We start from the raw sequence: 23938 nt of genomic DNA, 5'->3' as shown, positions 1-23938 counted from the left end.
TTTCCTCGCTTCTTCCTTTATTATTGTTCATCGCGTCCTTCACGCGTCTTATAAATTTCAACATACGAAAAAAGTCAAATAGAATTAAGGGAAAACTTCATTTTCTCTCAACTTGGTTTTTGATTTATTATTTGATTCTCTTTTTAAACTTATTAATTAGATTTATTGTGCTGAGATATTTTTTCATTTAACCTCTTATAATTTCAAATTTTCACTTATATTCCATGTGGTTACAAAAGTTTTCACTTAGACATCTTGTAGTTTAAAAAATAAATTTTTAAAATAAATTTTCTCTCTTTTTTATTTTATATCCTCATGTAGTGTATTTATGGTTTAAAAAATATTTCAAGTTATTTATTCTGAAATTAATTTATAAATTATCTTAATTTTTTTAAATATATTTGAAATAAAAAAATATTATTTAAGATAAACTAAATATGTATTATCAAAATAAGATATTTACTTTCTTTAGATGATTTTATAAATATATCGGATAAAAAATAGATAAAATAAAATAATATTTGATTGAATTTATTTTCTTGATAAAAATAAGTGAATTTTAAATTTTTATTTTTATTTTTTAAACCCTACATGCATGAGGTGAGGATATAAAATAAAAAGAGAGAGAATATTTATTTTTAAAAATTCTTATTTTTGTAACCACAACAAAGGATTTAAGTGAAAATTTTTCTAACCATAAAGTATTTAAGTGAAAGTTTGAAACTATGAGATGTTAAATAATAAATTATTTAAACACTATAGATCTAAGTAATACATTTAAAACCCCATAAGCCAAATGATAAATTCCAAAATCATAATAGATGAAAATTAAGTATTCCTTGAATCAATTATTTGAAAAATAGAAACTGCATGGAGTTGGAAAGCACCATACGGAACGAAAGCTAGTGACTAGTTTTTATTGTTGCGTGTTGTGTAAAATAATTATAATTTTAAATTTATAAAAAGGACTAAAAGACTATTTCAAAAAAAGAAAATTAAACATTAAAATTTTCACAACATAATCGAGAAGGCATCAAGCTTTTGGCTTCCCTTAGGCTGAAGTTACATTAATCTAAAGCTTGTGATTTAATCTTCCGACAAGGTACTTAAAATCGGAATTTTAGCTAAAATCGAAAAGGGAATTAAAAATCGTAAATCGTAAAATCGTAATAAAAATAGTAGATTTTACTGCACTCTAAAATTAAATTTTTATATGCATATGCTTATGTATAAAAAAAAAATTAAGAAAAATAGACTATCTGCCACCATCTTTATACATTTGTATACAATTGTCACACTCTAAGGGTCTAAGCTAATAAATCATTCAAGTTATTATCATCGAAGACATTATGTTCCACGTGATCTTTAACTACATCATTTAAAATTGTCTTCTATCTAAACTTTCATCATGAGATAGTTTCTTCATTTTCCACAATCCATTCATCTTCGGATGAAACATCAGCAATGTTATATTCAACAATTTTTCTAACTTGCTTAACATCATTCCAATAGTTAAAATCGGGATTTAAATCTTAAAATCGAACTTAAGTAAATGTCTAAATCGAGATTTTATATTGGAAATGATTTTAAATGAAATCTAAATCGTTTTAGCAAAAATAAATCGTTTTAGCAAATAGCTTAGTCATCATGTGATCAAACCTCGGACCCTCCTCATCGTAAGCTCTGAACCCTTGCTCTTTTTGAATTCGGTCAATCCGTTCAGCAACCTCTGGGACAGTCGTGAAATTCCTGAAATTTCATGTCAAAATAAATCTTTGAACTCGTGTACTACACCAAAAAACACAATGCATTAGCATCTTTGAAACTTTGAATTAAGAATAGAAAATGGTTCATACAAATGAAACTTTATACCTACTTTCATCAAATGTTTCTTTAATTTTACATTCTTGAACCTAGTATTAAAATTGCTTGTGATGTAGACAAAAAACGTGATAGATATTTGAAGGCTGCCAACCAAAATGGACATTTCAGACCGCTAATATGATGCTCTGATGACAATCAGATATTAGACATACACCCTCCTCCGTGTCACGTCCTTGATTGAGGATGGTAACTCTCTTAAACTCGAACAACCGCTGACATTGATCTTTTCTAATTAAATTACGTAACTCGCCCATTTTCTCAGGTAACTTACTAAGCCTTATGCAGTCAGAGATGTCAAGAAATTTAAGGTCTAGAAGGCGTATAATTGAGTCTGGCAACTCTACCAAATCAGTACATTTACTAAGCCTTAGTGTTTCCAAATTGATCAAATTTCCAATACCTTCAGGAAGTGCTGAAACCTTACGGCAGTTTGTAATACTGAGCTTCTTTAAGAAGACAATATTAGAAAAACTAACTGGTAATTGTTGAATAAACATTAAATGTGGAGTTATGTGTCAGTTTAATTTTTAATGAGTTTAATTCAGCAGTCAGTTTAATTTTTAATGGATTTAATTCAGCAAACGTTAAATGTCAGTTTTATGTTTTTAAGTTTCTAAAGTTACGTGAGTTTACCGTGGTTTTAAGTGTCTTTATTGTAGAGTTACAAGTTTTGTAATTTAAAAATCTATTGTTTTGGATGTAAAAGTTACGACTTGTTCCTTAGTAAGGATTCTTTGATTTTACTCTTCTCCTAACAGTAATTTGATGGTACCAAAAGTGACAATATATTTGATTAACGTAAAATTGAGAAATGGGCCTTGCCCTTACAAGAAGTTCCAAGACTATATCTCACTGTGACAGTATAAACACTACTATACTCAGAAACAGATCAACAGATTACTCTATTACAATAATGAAATATTAACATCAACAATAAGAAAAATCTGCTCCCTCAACGAGGCACTACTTCCTTCCTAATTGAGTTCCCCTTACCATTCCCAATATTCCATTATTTTCAGATACCCCCCACGTTCCCTTCTTTCCCCCTTATAACTAACTCCATTTTCCTCACCAGCCACACTTCCCTTGCCATTCAGAGCCAGCCACGTGTCTATTCTAGTAACAAACTCTTTCGTTTCCTTCCCCATTATGTTCTTGTCTTCAGCCACTACACGCTCTTGGACTGATGATCAGTCTCCTCATTGGGCTTGGGCTGATTGGGCTGGTTTTGGGCCTGGCCTTCTTTCTCCATCTCTTGCATCTGTACACCAGAGCTAGTTGCCCATCATAATTCCACCATAGTGCAGTAGTCAATGTTCATCTCCACCAAATTTGGCAGCATATCTGAAACTTGGATATCACAGTTTCTAAATGCTTCATTCACATTGCACAGATTCTTCAATGGCAATCCAATCTTGCAGAGGAAAGGAATTGAAACCTCTAATCATTTTAGGAGCTAATTTAATGAAGCCAATTTAAGTCGACATCAACTTGAGGAATCTCTATCTTCAGATTGGGAAGCATAGGTTCAAAAGATTCCCATGAAGCAGCCGTCTCTTCGTCACATATCACCACCTTTAAATTCTCAAGATTAGCGACTGAGAATGGCAATTCACACATTGCACAACTTGTCATGTAGAGATTTCTTAGATTACACAGATTACCAATGTCCTCCGGTAAACTTGGAAGGCTTATGCAGTTTGAGATGTCAAGAAGTCGTAGATTTGAAAGCCTTCCAATAGAATCAGGTATCCCTTCCAAATCAGTACAGGAACTGAGCCTTAGGAGTTCCAAATTCTCCAACTTTCCAATATCTTTTGGCAGCGCAGAAAGCTTGTGGCAATTAGTAATACTGAGTTTCTTTAGTGGGGTAATATCACATAGCCCAGTAGGCAATCCCACCATATCTTTGCAATAATCAATGTTCAAATCTACTAGATTTGGAAATGCATCTGAAATTGGGATCATACCGTTTTCAAAAGCCTGTCTTGTATTACACATGTAGAGAGATAATTTTTTCAAATTCTTCAATGTGGCAAAGGTAGGAAGAAAAATCCGCTCTAGTCTAATTCTTTTCAGGTTTGATAAAGAGCCAAGTGTCTCAAAATTGTTCAGTTGAGAAGTATGGTACCCATAATTTGTGAGGAGAAGAACTTTTAGATCACTCATTTTCTCCATGAACTCTGGAAAGGAGTACTGCTTAGTTTGAAGATTTAAAATTAGAACCTCGGCTTGAGCTGCTTGCATGTCGGACAAATATGAAGTGCAAGTTTCATCTGCAAATGCAACCCATAAGGTGTCAATAGTGGAAGAGGAATGAATTGACAGATCACTGCAACATTCTTATTACAATTTTTTGATTTGTAAGTGTATAACTAACCAGTTGATAGAGACACTGTGCGGGCAGGGACCTGTTGGAGCATCTGTTTAACACCACATCCATGAAATTTTGACAATATGAGGGCTATCATGCCTTGCTGCTTCTCCCACCGTTCATGTTTGTTTTCATTTATCTCAATAATCAGTCTTTTTCTCTGTTTAATTGGTCCCTGGCTGCTTTGATGAATTGCAAGCTCTCTTAGAAGATCATGAAGGATGACGAAGTGGTTATTGTAGTTGTAATTGTCTGCGTCACTTACATTTTTCCTGGTAAATGAGCGGAAATAATTCATTAGAGAGAGAAATTCCCTTACAATATTAAAAACACAAGCTATTTATCAGATAGACTAATCACGAATTTCAACGATTAAGTTTAAAAGAATAAATGCAGAGTTGCATAATGGGAGAAGTTTAAATTCACTCCAAGTTAAATAGTCTTTTTGGAATATTATGTATGGAATCAAATGCTTCTCATATTAGTTACCAACTATTGAATTATTTGTTCCACAGAGTATAATTCATTTTATACATATATTAGGATAAGTGGCATAGAAGAAAATATAAGTAGTCTTTGTACCTTGCTATTAAAACATTAGCCAGATTCATGGAGTCTAATTTGTTGATGATGGCCATTGCTTCTCTGCCATCATCATCTAGTCCATATGATTCAGCCCACATATCAATGAGAGCATTAACAGGAATTCTGTGGTCTTCAGGAAATAGCCCCAAGTCCATGAAGCACTCCTTGGTGACAGGATTATCTTCCAAAACATCGAAGATCTTTTGGAGAGAAGAAAGTAATTCAGTATTAGAATCAAGTATCGAATGACCTTGTGACAATTCGTCTCCTATCTTTTGCCACAACTTATAAGGCCGATGACTGAGTGATCTAGCAATCACTTTAATGGCAAGCGGTAAACCCTTGCAATTTCTCACAACCTGCATTTCATTGCAAGCAAATATAGTCAGTAATCAAAGGGCTATGACTTAGGCACCCAAGCTGCAAATAATCTACCGTATTATGCCTCAAGGGGTCAAAACATGGTTTTCTACTCACTCACTTTTTCTTTTATGTTAATTCAATAATAGCTAGTTAAGAAAAAAGTTTGGAGTGGTCGTGTCCAATATTGTGATGTCTACTTCAAGTGAAGGACTTCAGACAAAAAGAACTAGTAAATAGAAATTCCATATGTCAGAAAGTAGGAATAAGCACCTTTTGGACAAGAGCTTCATCAGGATTTGAACTGCTATCTTCCAAGAGAGCGTAATGACGGAAAAGTATTATACCATCTTCATGAACAAGTGGTTTTAAGATACATGGGGTGCCAAATCCAGGAAATGCAACCCTTGAGGTCACCAAAACTTTATAATCAGATATCTGGAATTTCAATTTCTCAACGAGGGTCTCTGAGCCAGCCCAGACATCATCGAGGACCAACAACATTGGACTTCCCTCAATTTTCCTCAAAAAAAGCTCCAATCTATTAACAGCTTCTTCATCGCTTTGAAACTCAGGTACTTTATATCCACAGTGTTCATATAGTCTCTCTACAATAACCTTCAACTTGGGCGTTCCCGAGAAGGTGAAAAATAAAATATTTTCCCTGAATTTACCTAGTAAAACCAAAGAGATCTGTAAGGCCAGAGCATTTGATATCTTGTACTATTTCAGAAAGCATAGACATAAGCAATTCATTTCACCATGTGCATATATTGCAACAGAATAATTTATTACTACATACTAGAACATCATATGTTTGAAAATTTCTAAATAACTTATTTGTATCTCTTTCTGTTAATTTCTTTAGCAATAGTTCACAACTAAAATTCTACATGAGAGAGAGGACATTTAAAGAAACTATGATAGCATTGATGAGGAAATAACTATCACCCTAAACAAATTTTATAATAAGCATACTCATTTATCAGGCATAAGAAAACCAAAGAGGAATTATCACTTACCCTTGACTTGTTCATCCCAACAAAGCTTTGTAGCCAAAGTGGTTTTCCCTGATCCTCCTAAACCAGTCAACAAAAGGGTGGACACACCATCCTTGAGAACCTCCACCTTCAACTTGGTCAACGGAACATCTAAGCCAACAGTGAATTCTGGGTTCTCAGGAACACCAAAAGGACGCTTCATAGGAGCTCCAGACCCATTAAATTTCTTCTCAAAATTCTCTTTGTTAAGAAGCTCAAGAATTTCTCTCACCTTGTAAAGCGCCTCCTTAACATCCTTTGCGACAAGAGCTTGCTTGTCATTAGAAGCAGCATAGGAATCATCACTGTTATGCCAAAGCCTCCCCAACAAAGAGAGACACTTCTCCAAACAAAGACTCTTGCAGAGAAGATCAACACCTTCCCCTGCATCTTTTTCTTTGATAAGAGTCTTTATTTCTTCTTTTGGTGGATCCAAGTGTTCATTGTATTGCTCGATCTGCTTGACCACATGTTTCAAATCATGGAGCGTTGACCTCAATATTCGCCTGGTCTTTTTGCTCTCACGACCTATTTTGAAGGTCTCTTGAAGCTGTGATGTAAGAACAACAAGTTGAGTGTTTTCTCCCATGAATACACAACCTATGTGTCTCTTTTTAGAACAATTGAAATATGAAACTATGAAATGAAGGATACGAGGATTTTTTACTTTTTTTTTTATACAGGGTACGAGGATTTCGAATTGAAAGAGTGAGACATTGCAACCACGTATATATAAAACCGCCGTGCCGCACTTTCCTGTCCGATTGCTCTTCTCTTTCCTCGCTTCTTCCTATATTTTTTTATCCCGTACGTCACGCGCCTTATAAATTGCTCTTCATTTTCCTCACTTCTTCCTTTATTATTTTTTATCTCGTACTTCACGCGCCTTATAAATTTCAACTTACGAAAAAGTTATAGAATGAATGATTTAAAAAAGGTTGTTATCAAAAAAAAAAAAAAAAGGTTACGAGGTTTCTACTTTTAAATTATATAAGTTATCATGTTATCTTCGAAGAGAGATACACAGAATGAATGAAAATTAACGGAGAAAAAGTTGATGATTTTTTTATTTTAAATTTTAAATAAAAAATATTATTTTTTTTGTCTATCTTTTTCTTAAAATAATATAACTTTATATTATTTAAAAAATAGAAACTACGTACCAAAAAAAGAAACTGCATGCTAAGCGAGGTATGGAACGAAAAACAGTGTATCAGGCAAGTAGTTTTCATCTATGATGCATCCACATCGACATGAGATACGGGACACGACACGCTGACACGTTAATTTTAAAAAATATCATATTTTAACATGTTAGGACACATTTTGATATTAAATAATATTTTTAATATATAATACATAATTTATATTTAATACATGAATCAGTCCATAATAAATCATATCATCAATCAAATATTCAAATTCCATAACATATATATAAATCAAAAGTAATTTTTCATACCTTGTTAATTTTTTATGTCCAATTCTATAACAGAAAAAAAATTGACTTATAAATTAATTTTTCATTTTTAGTTAATAAAATAAAATATAGACCTTAAAATAAAATAAAAAACGTGTCGGATGCGTGTCGGAGTGTTGACTGCTTGTAGGAAAAAGTTGATCGCATGTCAGAAACAAGTGTCAGAGCATTGATCGCGTGTCCCAAAATATTGACCACGTATTGAAACGTGTCGTAGCGTGTCGGACCCGAGACATAAATTTTAAAAAAAATGCAATGTACGTGCATTCTAGTTTTCATTGCTGTGGCCTGTGTATTGGTAGCATATATTTTTGTTAAAATATATATATTTGAGTAAAGTTGTTTTTAGTGTTTAACAAAAAATATGGTCTTTATTTTAAATTTTTTTAAAATTAATCATTTAATTTCTATGAAATTTAAAGTGGATCCATTTTAGTTCTTTTAAAAGATTAATGTGGATCTTTTTTGAATTTATGAGGGACCTCAATTTCAACTAAATAGGTCCACTTTAAATTTCATAAGACTTCAGGACTATTTTTTCTTTTTGTAAAGAACTAAAGTGGAAATCGTATTTTTTGGTAAGGACTGAAAAATAATTTTTCTTTTATATTTTTAAAAATTTATTAGCGGTTGTTGTCTGTGTCACTTCGGAGAAGATTCTGATAGAATAATAAAAGGTCTTACTTTTTATTTTAATGGAACGATAGTAATTTATTAATTACTATTTATTTTTTAGTAAATTATAATCATATGAAAATTAACCCTTGAGATGGGGAATAAATCTTCTTATTAAGCTTCCTGAACATAACGAAAATGGCATTAAACTTTTATTCTCCACTCAAAAGGTATTCCATTATTAAAAATAAAATTCAAATGACATTAATTATAAATGGGTGTATAAAATAAATAAAAGTAAATAATTTATTTTTCCAATATTAAATAATTAATGTACTGAATTTTTGGTATTACGGAAATAATAAAGATATTTTCTATTATTAGAGTGGAGATGAAATCTTGAAAAAAAAAGTAGTTATTAATTATTATAACTTATTAGGTTTAAAAAACAGTGTGATTTTTTTAAAATAAAAAAATAGAGGAAGAATATACTGACCATCTAATTTTTTTATCACATTTACAATCAATCTAATAGTTATAATTTATTGAAAATTATTGGGTCGCATTTATTAATTAATTATTAATTTCCAATAAGTTATAATCGTTAGATTGACGAAAATCAACGGTAATTAGATTAGTTGTTAAGATGATAAATTTTTTTGGAGGTAAGTATATCCTGTAAAAAAAATATATACAATTTATTACTTTTTTGTGCTTGCTTGGATGGTTACCTAATTCTTTGTTTTTGTTTCTTAATTTTTTGTGTATTTTGTTGGCAATTACTAAGACTGCTTTACTGTTTGCATGCAGGGAGATAAAAGTCGCAAAAAGATCTTGCATTGCACCAATAATTCATCTAGTAGTACCTTTTGCTGTCCAATTGGAGTTGCTTGCTTTCGACGAGCATTTGTGTATGGAAAGGGAATCATTTATTAGGTAGTGTTTGGTAGAGGATTTTTTAGAAGATATTTAGGGCGTGTTTGGTTGGGAGAAAATGTTGAGATAGATGGATAAGTGAGAAGTGAGAATATCCCTACACCATGTTTGGTTGAGCAAACTTCTATACTTACCTACCTAAATGACTATCTTACCAAACCAAGTTGACTATCTATTTTCATGGATATAGTCAGTGAATTTGTCCCTTTGATCATGTGGTATTGCTGAAAAGCAACTTATCTGCTGACATTGGCTTTTAACCAAAAGACTTGGATACCCTCTGTTAGCGCGCGAAAGGAAAATATCTTGCCAAATCTATTTGGCCATAATATATTTCATTTATGTAGATGATGCTTTGAAGTCTCTCCTATCGTGTACACTTTAGCTTCTGACTGTTTTGTGCCAATTGGATCTCACAGTTCCCTGCTCATGATAAACTTATCAAGGAGCTTGGGGTCTTTTGTTCCGTTTGGTGGCTTCTTTCCTACACCTTCTGAAATAAAAAATCCCGTAAGCTTTGCAAATGCAACTTTTACTCGTTGTGGCAAATGCAATGAAAAATATGAACAAGAAGTTGCTGATATTCAGAAGGTAGGCCCTGCTACTCTGGCATCTAGTTACTCAACAAGCTTGCCTTGGTTACAAAAGGTAGTTAATGTGAACACACATAGAGGCCATATGTGCTATCAATCAGTAGATTTCAAAGCTCTTAATCAACTTCTCTCTGAAAATGTTAGCTGGCAGGATGAGGCCATATGTGCTATCAATCAAACTCTCTACATTTGTAGATTTGATGCAGGAAAACGCAGAGGCTCACATGTTAGAGCAGACATATGGTTTGCTTTCCTTGGACCAGATAGACTTGGAAAAAAGAAAATTGCTTCAGCTCTTGCAGAGATTATATTTGGAAACAAAGAAAGCCTAATCTCTGTCGACGTGAGCTCCCAGGACAGGTCTTACCCATTGAACTCCATTTTTGAATGCCAAAAGTCATATTGATATGATGTGCTTAGGAGGAAGACAGTTGTGGATAATTCGAACCACACACGAAGACAACGTGGGAAAGAGACGGAGATGGCAAACAAAAACAGAGACAAAGACGTTGTGGATATTGACGTTGGGTCAATTGAATGTAATTTGTATAAACGTTCAATAAGTTTTAAAAATAAAGAGTTATTTCTAAAAGGTTATTTTGTAATTTTACTAAATTTACCCATCAATATTTTATCTTCAACCAAACACACATTCAGTTATTTTACTCAATTTTCCCAGTAAAATTTTGTCCAACCAAATAACATTTTTTAAACTTTTCTATATATCTCACTTTCTAACTATTTCCCTAACAATTAAATTTTCCTAGTATTCAAAAAATTTCTCCTTAACCAAACACCCCCTAAGGTGTCGGCTCAAAGAGATTTATGAGAATATTAGGAGAAATTAATTCGCTTTAAAGAGATAATTAGAGTTAAGTTAATTTTTTTTTAAAAAAAAATTATTCCAGTACTCAGTTTTTTCAATATCAAACAATATTTTTGGGAAATTATTATTAAATGTTTTTACTAATAATTATAATTTTATAGATTTTAAATATTATCATAAAATTTAAAAATGAGCATCCTATGCTTGATTCACGAGTTTTCAAAAGTACTCTTGATAATTAAGAGTGTTCTTAACCAAATCAAATCAATTTAAATAGAAAATCAAAACTTCTAGTTTGGTTTTTTTGTATAAACCAATTGGCAATTAGTTTGATTTTAGTTTTTGATTTTCATTTACTTAATCAAATCAAACTAAATTTAACTAATTGGGAAAACTTCACTTTCACCTGGTTACATAATATGTTATTTATCCCCTCAAATATTTAGTGTTTTAAAACCCCGCCCCACCCCCGTATTGACCCGGGTCAACCCTGACCTCTCCAGGGTTAGGGTCACAAATTAGACCCTGTATGCATATCGACCCATCGACCCCCAAAACCCGGCCGGGTTTCAGTGACTCCCGGGTCAGAGGGGTCAAAGGGGGTCATTGCATGTTTGTTTTTTTAAAAAAAACTCCATGAAACAACATTATTTTATTAAAAAAATAAATAAAAATGCTTGCAAACCTAAATCTAATTGTTCTCTTCTCTCCTAGTGACCTAAATGTTTTCAATTTTCACCTCACTGCCGTGAATCTTCTAGAAAAGTTAAGAATTTTACACCTTCAAACGAAATCCTTACCGTTGTCGATGGAAAAGAAAAACTCATTCTTACTTCCTTTAAATTTTTCCTTGTCAGAGACCTTCTCAAAAGAGGCAGAACTGAGTCAGTGTAGTGACCCCATTAGAATATGAGGTTTGTACTTTAGTATCTTGATACTTTAATTATGTTGTATAATATTGACTTGTGGTTGTAATTGGTGAATTATGTTAAGTATATTTTGAATTTTTGATGATTGGTGATTTATTTTTTAATATTTTCATATAGGATATATCTATTTATTTTTTTAATATATAAAATCGGGTCAGCGTAGTGATCCCGTGACCCCCGGTTGAACCCGTGACCCCGTCACCCGTGACCTCAGCCGGGTCGATGGCCGAGCCGGGTTTTTAAACACTGCAAATATCTAAATATCCTTATTATTTAAAATATCAATAATACCCTTACACAAAAAATTACAAATTATATTTGAAATGTCAAAAATATCCCTATTAAAAAACCAATTCTGATTAGAAATACCTATTATTTTAAAATTTACTTTTAATCTTAATCATTTTACTCAGTTTGATCCTATGATTATAAATAAACACAATAAAGTGTCAGAATGTTAAACAAGAATTGGGGCTATTGATATTAACATACAGTTGGTGAAGTTAAATTTTTCCTTCACATGGTATCTGGTTTTTCAGCATCTTTGTTTTATTGTCATGTTAAATAAGAAAACTCAGGTTTTTTTCTTCTTCTAATTTGGGAATAATTACCCTAACCTCCCATGTATTAGCGTTAAGTACACTATCCTTCTTGTTTGGGAATTATTTTTTTGTTTAATTTTAGCTGTCCTAATTTTTTAGTATACTACAATCTCTTTATTTTATTTTTTCCGATTTCATCATATATGTCAAAAAGATAAGAAAATCAAGGGTTGAAATGCCCAAATGTATTCAACAATAAAACTTTATTCATTATTGTTTTGTGACAATAATCATTTTTCGTATTTTATTTGGATATAGAGTGCAGAATCTCATTGTTAAACAATATGAATGATGGCGAAGAATATGAAGTCCATCAAGATCACCTCTATTGTTAGGTAGTTTTCCACTAATTCTTTCATATGCGAATTGAGTCGGATAAATTGCTACATTGTCCTTCGAATATACAATTTCAGCACCCTCCTACTCACTAGACAAGGAACTCTATTTGGTTCTGTCGCTCTCTAGCATCATGCTTATCGATAGGGTGTGAAAAAAAAAAACTGGTTCACTTATTCTGCTCTTGATTTGATTTTGACCTGACCTATAAATATCAATTTTATTTTAACTGAGTTTAAATACTAACTCACTTTTATTTGGGTCAATTTTAGACCTGACTTGTTTTAATAATGATTCATTGACCCAAAACTTGACCCACACCTATTATGTGAAAAAAAAAGAAAAAAAAATCACAATTACATTAAAAGAAAAGTTTTCACGTAAAACAATTACGTCAAAATTTTTTACGAAAAATATTTCCATCAAATTTTTCACAAAAAATTTTGACAAAAAATATTTTCATCAAAATTTGTGACAAAAAACATTTTTGTAAAAAATTGTGACAGAAAAAAAAAATTGTCAAATTTTTTTACGGAATCTAAATTTCGTCAAATATTTCACAAAAAAACATATTCATCAAAAATTTCGACGAAACACATTTCCACAGAAATTTTTTGACGGAAAAAAGTTTCATCAAAATTCCTTACAAAATTCAAATTTCGGCGAAAATTTTCGACGGAAACATTTTCGTTAAACTTTTTGACAAAAAAAAAAATTCGTCCAAATTTTTAGCGAAACACATTTCCATGGAAAATTTTCATCAAGTTTTTTGATAATAAATATTTTTATCAAAATTTTCAACGGAACACATTTCTGTCAAAAAATTTCGTAAAATTTTTTGACAAAAAATATTTCGATAAAAAAATTTGACAGAAAAAATATTTTGTCAAATTTGTTTAGAGAATCTAAATTTCGTTGAAAGTTTCGAATGAAACATTTCCCTCAAAACAATTTCCGTCGAAATTTTCGTCAGAACACATTCCCATCAAAATTTTGAACGAAAAACATTCCGTCAAAATTTTTGACGAAATTCTTTTTTCGTTTAAAACATTTGATGGAGGAAATCATTTTCGTCAAAACTTTTGACAGAAACTAAATTTCGATAGAAAATATATTTTTGTAAAAAAATTTATTAGAGAAAAAATTCTATCGCTTTTCGACAAAAAGTATTCTGACGAAAAAATAATTGTGACAAAATTTTCGTCGTTTGCAACGTAGAAATTTCGATGAAATTTTGTGACGAAACCAAGTTAAAAACGGGTCTGGTCAGATTTGACCCACTTCAGAAACCAAGTCAGACCCGCTTCAGAAACTAAGTCAGGTCAGAGATGACCCGGTTTTGAACTAGTTCAAAAAAATCCAAACCAAGTTAAACCTGACTTGGATCAAATTAAAGCGGATCAGGTCAAAATACCTAACCTATAAAAACCAAGTTGGGTCGAGTCGGCACAAGAACTGACCCAACCTGACCCATGCACACCCCTACTTGCCGATCCCTAATCCGAATCAATTAGGAAAAAAAAAGTTCGCAAACTCAATTAAAGTTGTATTGGAAGGATAAAAAGCAATGGAAGATTAGATTATTCAATTGAATCGCGGAACCCTAATTGAAATGCAATTGGAACCAGAAATTGTGAAGTGAAAAGGGTGATACTCTTACTTGTTAATAGGCATCGTCGGTCGGACAAATCGTGAAGCTATGACAAACATTTTTCTCTTTTTTTAATTAGGGATATTTTTTACATTTCAAACATAATTTGTAGTTTTTTGAGTAAGGGAATTAATTATTTTAAATAATAAGGACATTTTAGACATTTGAGGGGCTAAATGATGTATTCTATAACCACAATAGGTCTAACTAAGTGATAAATTTGAAGCCACAAAGGACTAAATGATAATTGTAACCACAATGGGTGAAAGTGAAGTTTTTCCAATTGTATATATTTGACTTAATTTACTTAAAAAATGGTTATATTACAAGTTATTATTATTTTTACAAAAAAAAAAAAAACATATTAGTTTTTTTATATTAATTTAGGATTTAATATTCTATTTTTGCTGTGAAAATATTTTCCTTACACACTTGCATAAAAGTAAGTGGATCACATTATATATTATTAATATTTTCTCTCTCTTCTATTTATAATAGGATCTCTGACTTCTACATTAGTGTAGCAAAAAACAAATTTCACAACAAAAGCATAAATACTTTTTTTTATTAATTTATTGATCTTGTTGTTAAAAAAATTAAAAACAAATTGTTGTTGATTGATTATATTAATGACAAAAAGAATTTAAATTTATAAAAGTTTTTGATAAAAATAACAATAACTTGTAAACATAACCAAACCATAGCTATCAAGTAGAAACAAATCAATTTGGTTTATAATATTGGAAAATTAATTAATTTGGTTTGGATATGTTCGCTTTGAAATTGAATCAAACTAAACTGTAGTATTGATGCTTTAGGGGGCGTTTGGTTGAGGAGAAATTTTTTGAATACTAGAAAAATAGAATTGATAGGGAAATGGTAAGAAAGAAAGTGAGATAAAGTGAGATAGATAGGAAAATGTTAAAAAAAGTAGTTTGGTGGGGAAAAACTTTACTGGAAAAATTAGGTAACTTTTAGGAAATGTATGTTTGGTTGGAGGTAATATATAGTGAAAAATTTGAGTGAACAGTGAGATTACCCAGCTTTTTAACAAAAACCCACCTCCCAGAACGCTTTCTCAACAGTAAATAAACCTATCATTCCATTCCAAAATCTAAAAACCCATGCAAATTGGATGGATAGCTTTCTCACTAAATCACCCTAAACCAAACATCTCATTTCAAGAATCCTTCTTACATTTGCATAGGTTTCTTTTAAAAAGCGGCGAGCCAAACACCTCCTTAAGGAAATCCATACAGAAATCACTACACAAAGAAAAGTGTTTGTCATTTTAAATGACATAAAGTTATGTCATTTTAAGAGAGAGATAGACACAAGAAAATATTTTTTATTTAAAATTTAAATTAAAAAAAAACCACTCATTTTCTCTCTCATGATTTTCATTCCTTGTATCTATCTCTCTTAAAATGACATAAATTATGTCATTTAAAATAACAAACACCAAAGCCTATCATTAAAACTTCTATGTTGAAGAGATGTTAGACTTTTGTGATCAAAGCACATGTTTGGAGAAGGGAATAAATGTAAAGAATGTTTGAAACGGCTAATTTGTTGTAAAAAGTTTTGTAGGTCAGTATATGTTTTGGCGTCAAATTTGCCTTCATTCCTTCTCCTCACCAAGAGCAATGTGTGTTTTGGCGTGTGTTACTAAGTGATAAAAATTTAAAATAGTTTTCATAACATTTGTTTGAGATTTAAAAAAAGGAAAAAAGTATGTGTTTTAAATGATACACTTTATATCCTTTCACTCTTACAAAGAAGTGAGACCCACATCTTTAAAAAAAATTTCCCTCACTCTCTTTCCCTTGATTTATCTTTTTCTCTCACTTAAAATAACACAACTTTGTGTCTTTTAAAATGATACACATTTTTTCCTTTAAAAAATATAAAGAATATTTGCCTCAACTATGACCCATTGGGATTGGGCTTTTAAAAATTGTTGCATAGCCACGATTCAAATTTGAGATACTAGTTAAGTTGAAATAATCTCTATCATTTGATATCAAATTTGAGATATTAGATAACTTATCTATATTTACTATAGAAACATTAAAGCCTAATATATAATAAAGTAATTATAATTATAATTAAAGGAAAATATTTATTTTTTTAAAAGGAGAAAAGTGTTTGTCATTTTAAATGACATAAAGTTATGTCATTTTAATAGAGATAGACACACAAAAATATTTTTTATTTAAAATTTAAATTAAAAAAAATCACTCACTTTCTCTTCCATAATTTTCATTTCTTGTGTTTATCTCTCTCTTAAAATGACATAACTTATGTCATTTAAAATGACAAACACCAGACCATTTTAAAAGATGATCATTTTAACTAAAACTAGTATTTTTTATTTAAAATTTAAATAAAAAACTACTCATTTTTCCCTCATAATTTTTATTATTTATCTATTTCACTTACTTAAAAGGAAATAATTCTATGTCCTTTAAAATTACAAACACCAAACCCTTATAATTATTAGATTATATAAAAAAAGAAAAAAAAATTTATCTTTTTAAAGGATATAATTTTATGTCATTTTAGATAAAACGACGTCGTTTAGATATATAATTAGTAATTTTTTATATTCTCTCTTCATAAAATTAGCAAGAGAGAGAAAATGGAGGAGAGAGAATATAAAAAATTACCAATTATGCACTCTATCGACGCCGTTTCATCTAAAATGATACAAAATTATATCTTTAAAGTACAAACGTTTTACCCATAAAAAAAAACCTAATAAAGCATTCTCGTCCCTGAAAAAAGATAACAATTCTAAAATCAATATTCGAAATAGAATCATATTTTTTATTATAAACTAAAATTTATTTAAATAATAACTGCACTTATACTTCTAGTAAAATAATTAGATTTATGAAGAAGATAAGAAAATATATACAATTTTACTTGATACCAATCCATAATATTATCTAGTTTTGTTCGTGATTTAAAGATTTTCTGCAATGATGTATTTTTTACTATAAAATACTGTTATGTGTATGAAGAAAATATCATATGTTTTATTTCCTTAGATATATATATGAAGATATTATTATTCCATAAGGCCAAAGCATGAGATTGATATGAGAAAATTAAAAAGTTTAGAATTATCATAACATGGGACAAATATGAGAAAGCCAAAATAAATCCGATTACAAATATAAAAGATTTATCTAATTTGTTTGATATACCAATACATAATGAAAAAAATTAAAACAAAGAAATGGATAAAGTTGCCGCTAAATCTAAGAGGTGATAGTCCCTTCATGGAAGCACCTGTATAAAAAAACCAACATTCGTTAACCATATTTACAATATAATAATAATAATAATAATTATCATATAAGTGATTTGTAAAATTAGAGATAATTAATAATATGTTATAAATAATATTATTGTGAATGTCCGTAACTCCTAAAAAGATAACACGTAACTTTTGTAATTCCTATAAATTAATAATATGTAATGAGGAGGATTCAATGTTATCATTTATTCTATTATAACTCATTATAATATAGTCTTTATGAATAAAAACCATGTGCAGATCTACAAACTACACGATGTAATGGAAAGTTATCTCTACTCTTCTTCTTCTTTCTTTTTTACAAACCTGTTGCTTTGTTATGTTTCTCTTATCTCGATTATTTTTTAATTATCTATTATTGTTTCATAACATAATTCAATTTTTAGACATCTCATAGCTAGGTTCAGAATATTTTCTTTTAATAAATGTTTATTTTGGTCTTTCAAATATGGGAAAAAAAATTCTCATGTTGCATGAGAAGTCTCCTCTCCTGCCACTTTCACTTCAATATCTGTATCAATCACTTTTTTATTTGTTATTTTTTTCTTTAAGGTAGGCTCCACTCCTTTCTCTCTCTGTAGAAAAACTTAAATTTCTGATGCAACATGAGAAATTACAAGCCCTTCAAATATATACATAAAATCATATTAGTGATTTGTATATAAATATAAGGGGTTTGTTTTTTTCATGTTGCATGACAAAACAAACTCTTCTTACACATACTATAAAAAGTTGTGCCACTCATTTTTTTTGTTTTTAGTTTTTTTTAAATAGGTAAGTCTCACACTTAATGTATCTATGATATGAAATGAGAATTCTTCTACAACATAAGATTTATTTTTCCCTATATAATCTATAAATACATTTATGACGGTTTCAATTTATGCGTAAATATTTGCGATATGTATGTAGGGACCATTGTTCTTGACTGAATATTGCTATTCGAAAAGTCAATGTCAACAATAAACATTTTCCGCCAAAGACAATTATGTCAGAAATCAGAATCATTGTTTTTTACGGAATTGTCATCGAAAAAAACGTTCATATTTTATTTTGTCGTATTTCAACGGACCGATTTGCCGTCGTTGTTTTTTTTTTCTTTTTAATTTATTTCTTAAGGGCATGGGTGTAAATGAGTCACATGATCTATCAAAATCTTATGACTCGGTCTACCCATGTATACTATTGAAATAAAATAAATTTGGACCGCAGAAAAACTTGCATAGAAAATAGGCTGTGGGCATATATACTTTTACAAAATCTTGCCGCCAAATTTACATATTCGCTTATATTGTATTATTTATTATAATTAAAAAATAGAATAATTATTAAATAAATTTTTTATATTTTATATTTTTTTTTTAATTCTTGATAGATATTCAAGGTTTAATAAATTTAAATATACTAATAGATTTAGATTATATGTTTTGATTTTTAAATATATGTCAGGTCAAGCTTATAATTTAGTCTATACCGACTAATAATTTAAACCCAATTTAAAATATTTTACATAAATCTAACCTATTTAATCCAAACACTAATTCGATCCAACCCATTATCCTTATCCATTTGATTAAGAATTTCCATTGATGCGTAAGAGATAGATTGTAAACGTAGCTTTTACATATAAAATTCAATCCTTTGTAAGAGTTTGCCGTGGTCTATACATTTCCGTGAGATTCAAACTTAGACTGCAAATAAAGTTCACCCACGGATAACTTAGTTTGCCAATTGAACCATAACCAACGGTCATGCTTAGAAGCTATGTAGCACCGATACTGACACGAGACACGTGGCATGATACGACACGACACTCCGATACGTTAATTTTAAAAAATGTTAGATTTCGACACGTTAGGACACGTTTTGATATTAAATAATATTTTTAATCTATGTAGTGCATATTATATTTAATATTCAATAATTTAACAAAAAAATGAAACTAAACTTATAATATTCATCAATTTTGCAAAGAAACATAAGATATCCCAAATATTTATACTAAACTCAATAAAATGATAATCGTAATCCAACGAATCTAATAGTTGGAACTAAAAACTCAACGCAACGTAATTTTTGAACCTTTTTTTGAATTTCTATAACACGTGTTGGAATGTCGGGGAGTGTCGGAGTATCAGAGAGTGTCGAGAAGTGTCGGACACGACACGTCAGGGTTTTTGAAGTGTCGGTACTTCATAGCTTAGAAGTAAAGTTATTCCTATGAGCAAAAAGTTGACAAACAATTTGCAACCATTACTTGTTTGACGCGGACTCGAAAAGGACTTTGAAGTATAAATGAATTGAAGCGTTAAAAACGAATCTAACGTATCATCGAGGAAACGCACCCGACTGAACCTTTCTCAGTTGAGATCGAGTTCGCATGAAGGATTGATTACAACAGAAAAAATACGTAAACTGTTAACGTGAGGCATAAACCATGTACTAGTCCACATTGACTTATCCCAGTGACAAAGATTATTTTAATAACGTAAGAACCTGTATCCCAAAAAAATTAAATAACGTAAGAACCTGAAGCTTAAACTAGAAACATCATGGGAACATAATCGCTATTTATGGGGTGTTACATTCATCATGTTTAATTAGAAGAGTTTAGTGTGTGTCATTTTAAAGAATGTAAGTTATGTCCTTTTAGTTTTTTACTCTATGTACTTCCGATAGTATATAGTATAACATGAAAAGTTACTCTTTTTTTTTCACTTTCCATATCAAGCTGATGTGATTGAGGAGAGAAAAAAAAACTTTTCATATTATAATTATCTACAATGTGCTCATATTGTTGTTTAGTTGCACACCATGAATAATCCAAGCACCCAAGTACCTCCCAACATTGCGCACATGTTTGAAGCCATTCCTCTCAATAATATCTTTCGGAGAAGAAAACACTAGTCTTCTGGATACTCAATTTTAAACCTGATATCTCCTCAAATAGGTTAATGCATTTCGATATCATATTCGTCTGGGAAATCGATGTTTTCACAAACATCATGAGGTCGTCAGCAAACAAAAGATGTGAGATTGGGGGACTACCTCTACCTACCTTCATAGGAATCCAAAGATTCCTAGCCACCGCTATATTATTTATGTGGCTCAGTTTCTCCAATGGCAACACAAAAAGTAAGGTGACAACGGATCACCTTGTCGAACACCCCCAGACGGATTAAAATCTATTGTATGACTGCCATTCCACAACATGTTGATAGAGGAAGAGCTAACTGCAGCCATAAGAATCTCATAGATGCGCTTCGAAAGATAGATTTCTTGAAAGATATTTTTTAAAAAAATTCCAGTTCACTCGGTCATAAGCTTTCTCCAAATCCACCTTGATTGCCATGAAATGACGCTTGTTGCGCATCTTGTGCATACTATGAATTAACTCCTTCATGATTATGATATTATCATGAATATGCCTCTTTGGAACAAAACTCGCTTGGCAAGGAGATATGAGCCACTCCATGATGGGTTTGAGCTTATAGACTAGGAGCTTGCTAAATAGCTTATACAAAACTGAGCAAAGAGAGACTGGTCGAAATTGACTCATCATAGAAGGGCCTAGTTGCTTCAGTATTAACAACAATATAGGTGAATTTCATTGTATAAGTGTTGATTGGTTGGCTTACTTGCGCTACAAGAAAGCTTAGCAAGAGGAAGTTTGCTTTCAGGTAAACTTTTGGTCTTGGGGTTAATCCCCTTGTGTGTTCCACCAAATTCCATTGGGAGGAATGGTTAGATAATATGATGTATGATAATGATTGAAATAGTATGTTCATACTGTCATGCATTGTTTGGATATGATATCTATATGTATGGTGTGTTATGTATATATATGGTTCTCTGGCCAGTAGAATCAGGGCTTTCTCTGTTGTGGCTCTATGATAGAGTCATCAGATGATATGATACCTAAGAGATTTAATCCATGATGGATGTCTCTTGGAAGTCCATTTGGATCCGAGATGGATTACCAGTTGGAACAATAGTCCATGAGGGATGTTTCATGTATATCCATCGGATATTGTGTGTGATAGATGATTATGTATATAGTACTATTCTGTTGATATCATTTATGCACATTGAGTGAGCCATTGGGTGGAGTGACTTCCATGACCTTTGGTTTATTGAGATTGTTATCTCACCCTGTGTCTGGGGGACTACATTTCAGGTACCACTGATATTGCTGAAGCCTCCCGGGGCAAGAGACCTGAATAGGGTTGTGAAGCTTGTACATTTTTGGATATGCATCATTAGTTACGAATAGTATAGGATTTTAATGATATGATGTAATTATGATATTTTTGGTTATAGCCTTGTTATTTCGATAACCTTGTAAGATGATGTATTAGCATTTGGGGACTTAGCCCATGATGACTATTCTTGTATATTCATGTTAATGTATAATGCAAGGACCTTAATAATGTGTTTTGATTAGTTAAGTCCCAATTGATGTAATTGTATATTTGGGATATTCATGTAATGGTGTGGACAATTTATGGATTTTTATGATGGAAGGGCTCTCAAGCCTATTATGAAATTGTGAGACCTTGATTATGTGTATCTTTCGCATAATTGGAGAAGTGATGTACTTGGAGTTGCATGGAATGAGATTAGTAAATTATGCTAAGTTAGGAATGTGATAACTTGAGAAATAAGAAAGAAATATAATTTGATGTGAGAAATTGGATGTAAGTGCCCCCATGTTTGTTGGGCATTGGGAGGCTATTCTGTGTCTATTAAGTACCCAATATGTGCACCAATCATGTGAGAGTTGAGCCATTAAACAAGTGTGATATTTCATATTTAGGCTCTAATCGTTGGCACGCTCTCTTTAGCGAGGAGGCCAACAAGCTATTTAAATTTGAGATAATAGCCATTATAAAGACATATGACTGCTTGTTGGAGTGCTCGCTTAAGCGAGCTGTTGAGCGAGCATTACTCGCTAGTGAACTTGCTTCAGCTAGGGAGCCAGTGAGGAAACAGAGCATGAGGCAGTAACTTATGTCTGTGAAATTAATTGCTCGCTGAGTGCCTCGCTTGAGCGAGCTACTCAACGAGAAAATGAGATTTGCTCGCTGAGTGCCTCGCTTGAGCGAGCTACTCAACGAGAAAATGAGATTTGCTCGCTGAGAAGCTCGCTTAAGCGAAGTACTCAGCGAGCTGCCCAAATTACTGAAAATAAAGATTTAGGCCACAAGGCTTATAGAATCTTCATGGTAGGGTCATGTAAGACTAGTATAATATGTTTAAGCTAGATTTAATTATTTTGCAATGTAATTGAGTTATAATTACAGTTTTGAATTTGTTTAAATAGGGTAATGGTTTTGTAATGGATAAGGCTTAATATTAAAAAAGGAAAAAGTTTAGTTGTATTTTAATTCAACTGTTGTGATTGTAACTGTGCTTAATATCATATGCGATGATAACAAACTGGTGTACAATGGGGCATTACACCATTTATCTCCTCGATGGCATCTATGTTCTGCACATAAAAACAAAATGCATTCCAACTTTGGCCTCCCACCAACTCCCAATTCCTGTGAAAAAATGTTGCTGTATACCCCTATTTTCCATGTGCTTTTGAAACCTTCATCTAGAAGAAAGCATTCTTAACCTCTTCTTTAGTAGCTTGGGCCCTTAATCTCTCCATGACTTCATCTTTAATTGGGGCCAGGCTGTGTTAACCCATTCACAATGGGTAATATCTTCTTTAAACAGATTACTGAAAAAATTGATCACCATGGTTTCCAGCTGTACTTTATCACACACCCAGTTTCCATTCACATCCTTTAAGTCAGTGATTTTTGCTTGTTTTCTTATGATTATTGTTTTCGTATGATAGTAGCTAGTATTTCTATCATTTGTGTTATCCACTCCGTTCTGGCCTTTTCAAACCATTAGATCTCTTCTTGGTCTAGCACATCTTCAAGCTTAGCTTTGATTCTCCTTTCCACCTTTTCTAAATATTCTTTATTATTTTTCGATATAGCCCTCTGGATACTTTCTAGTTTGTTGATGAGTTTGCTCTTCCAGTACTTTATATTTCCTACAACCTTCTTATTCCAATCTTTTATGCAAAGGGTAAGCAATTGAAGGCTCTCTTTAAGGAACTAATTGAAGGGGAAGTGATCTTGCCAGAAAGAGTGAAAACGGAAGGGCCGTTCCTTCCACTTTTCCTTGGAAGGAGACAAAGTTATAAGAAGGGGGCTATGATCGCTATTAATCCTTGGGAGAACCTAACATGGCCCTTTTCAAAAGTTAACCCCCAATTTTCATTGCTACATGCTCGATCAAGGCTTTTATAGTCTATCTCCATATGCAGCAACCATGACATCTCCAAGTGAATTTAGCGCCAACTCCATCCAAGTCATTCATCTTTATGTCCATAAGTAG

General features: G+C 31.5%; 1 protein-coding gene across 1 annotated transcript; it reads right to left on the bottom strand.

Annotated features, from left to right (window-relative positions):
- Nucleotides 1–2659: 2659 nt before the first annotated feature.
- On the bottom strand, nucleotides 2660–7024 carry LOC133307010 (probable disease resistance protein At5g66900). Its single transcript, XM_061507430.1, has 5 exons — nucleotides 6226–7024; nucleotides 5477–5877; nucleotides 4841–5202; nucleotides 4265–4530; nucleotides 2660–4160 (listed from the first exon to the last, which is right to left on the bottom strand). The coding sequence occupies exons 1-5, from the start codon at nucleotides 6830–6832 to the stop codon at nucleotides 3346–3348; spliced, it is 2451 nt and encodes an 816-aa protein (XP_061363414.1). The 5' UTR covers nucleotides 6833–7024; the 3' UTR covers nucleotides 2660–3345.
- Nucleotides 7025–23938: the final 16914 nt, after the last annotated feature.

Source organism: Gastrolobium bilobum, unplaced genomic scaffold (assembly GCF_033153095.1).
Source record: "Gastrolobium bilobum isolate Gb01-03AN ecotype WA unplaced genomic scaffold, APGP_CSIRO_Gbil_v1 utg7848, whole genome shotgun sequence".
Lineage (NCBI taxonomy): Eukaryota > Viridiplantae > Streptophyta > Magnoliopsida > Fabales > Fabaceae > Gastrolobium > Gastrolobium bilobum.
The sequence above is the reverse complement of the archived record's forward strand: the minus strand, read 5'-3'. Positions and strand labels throughout refer to the sequence as shown.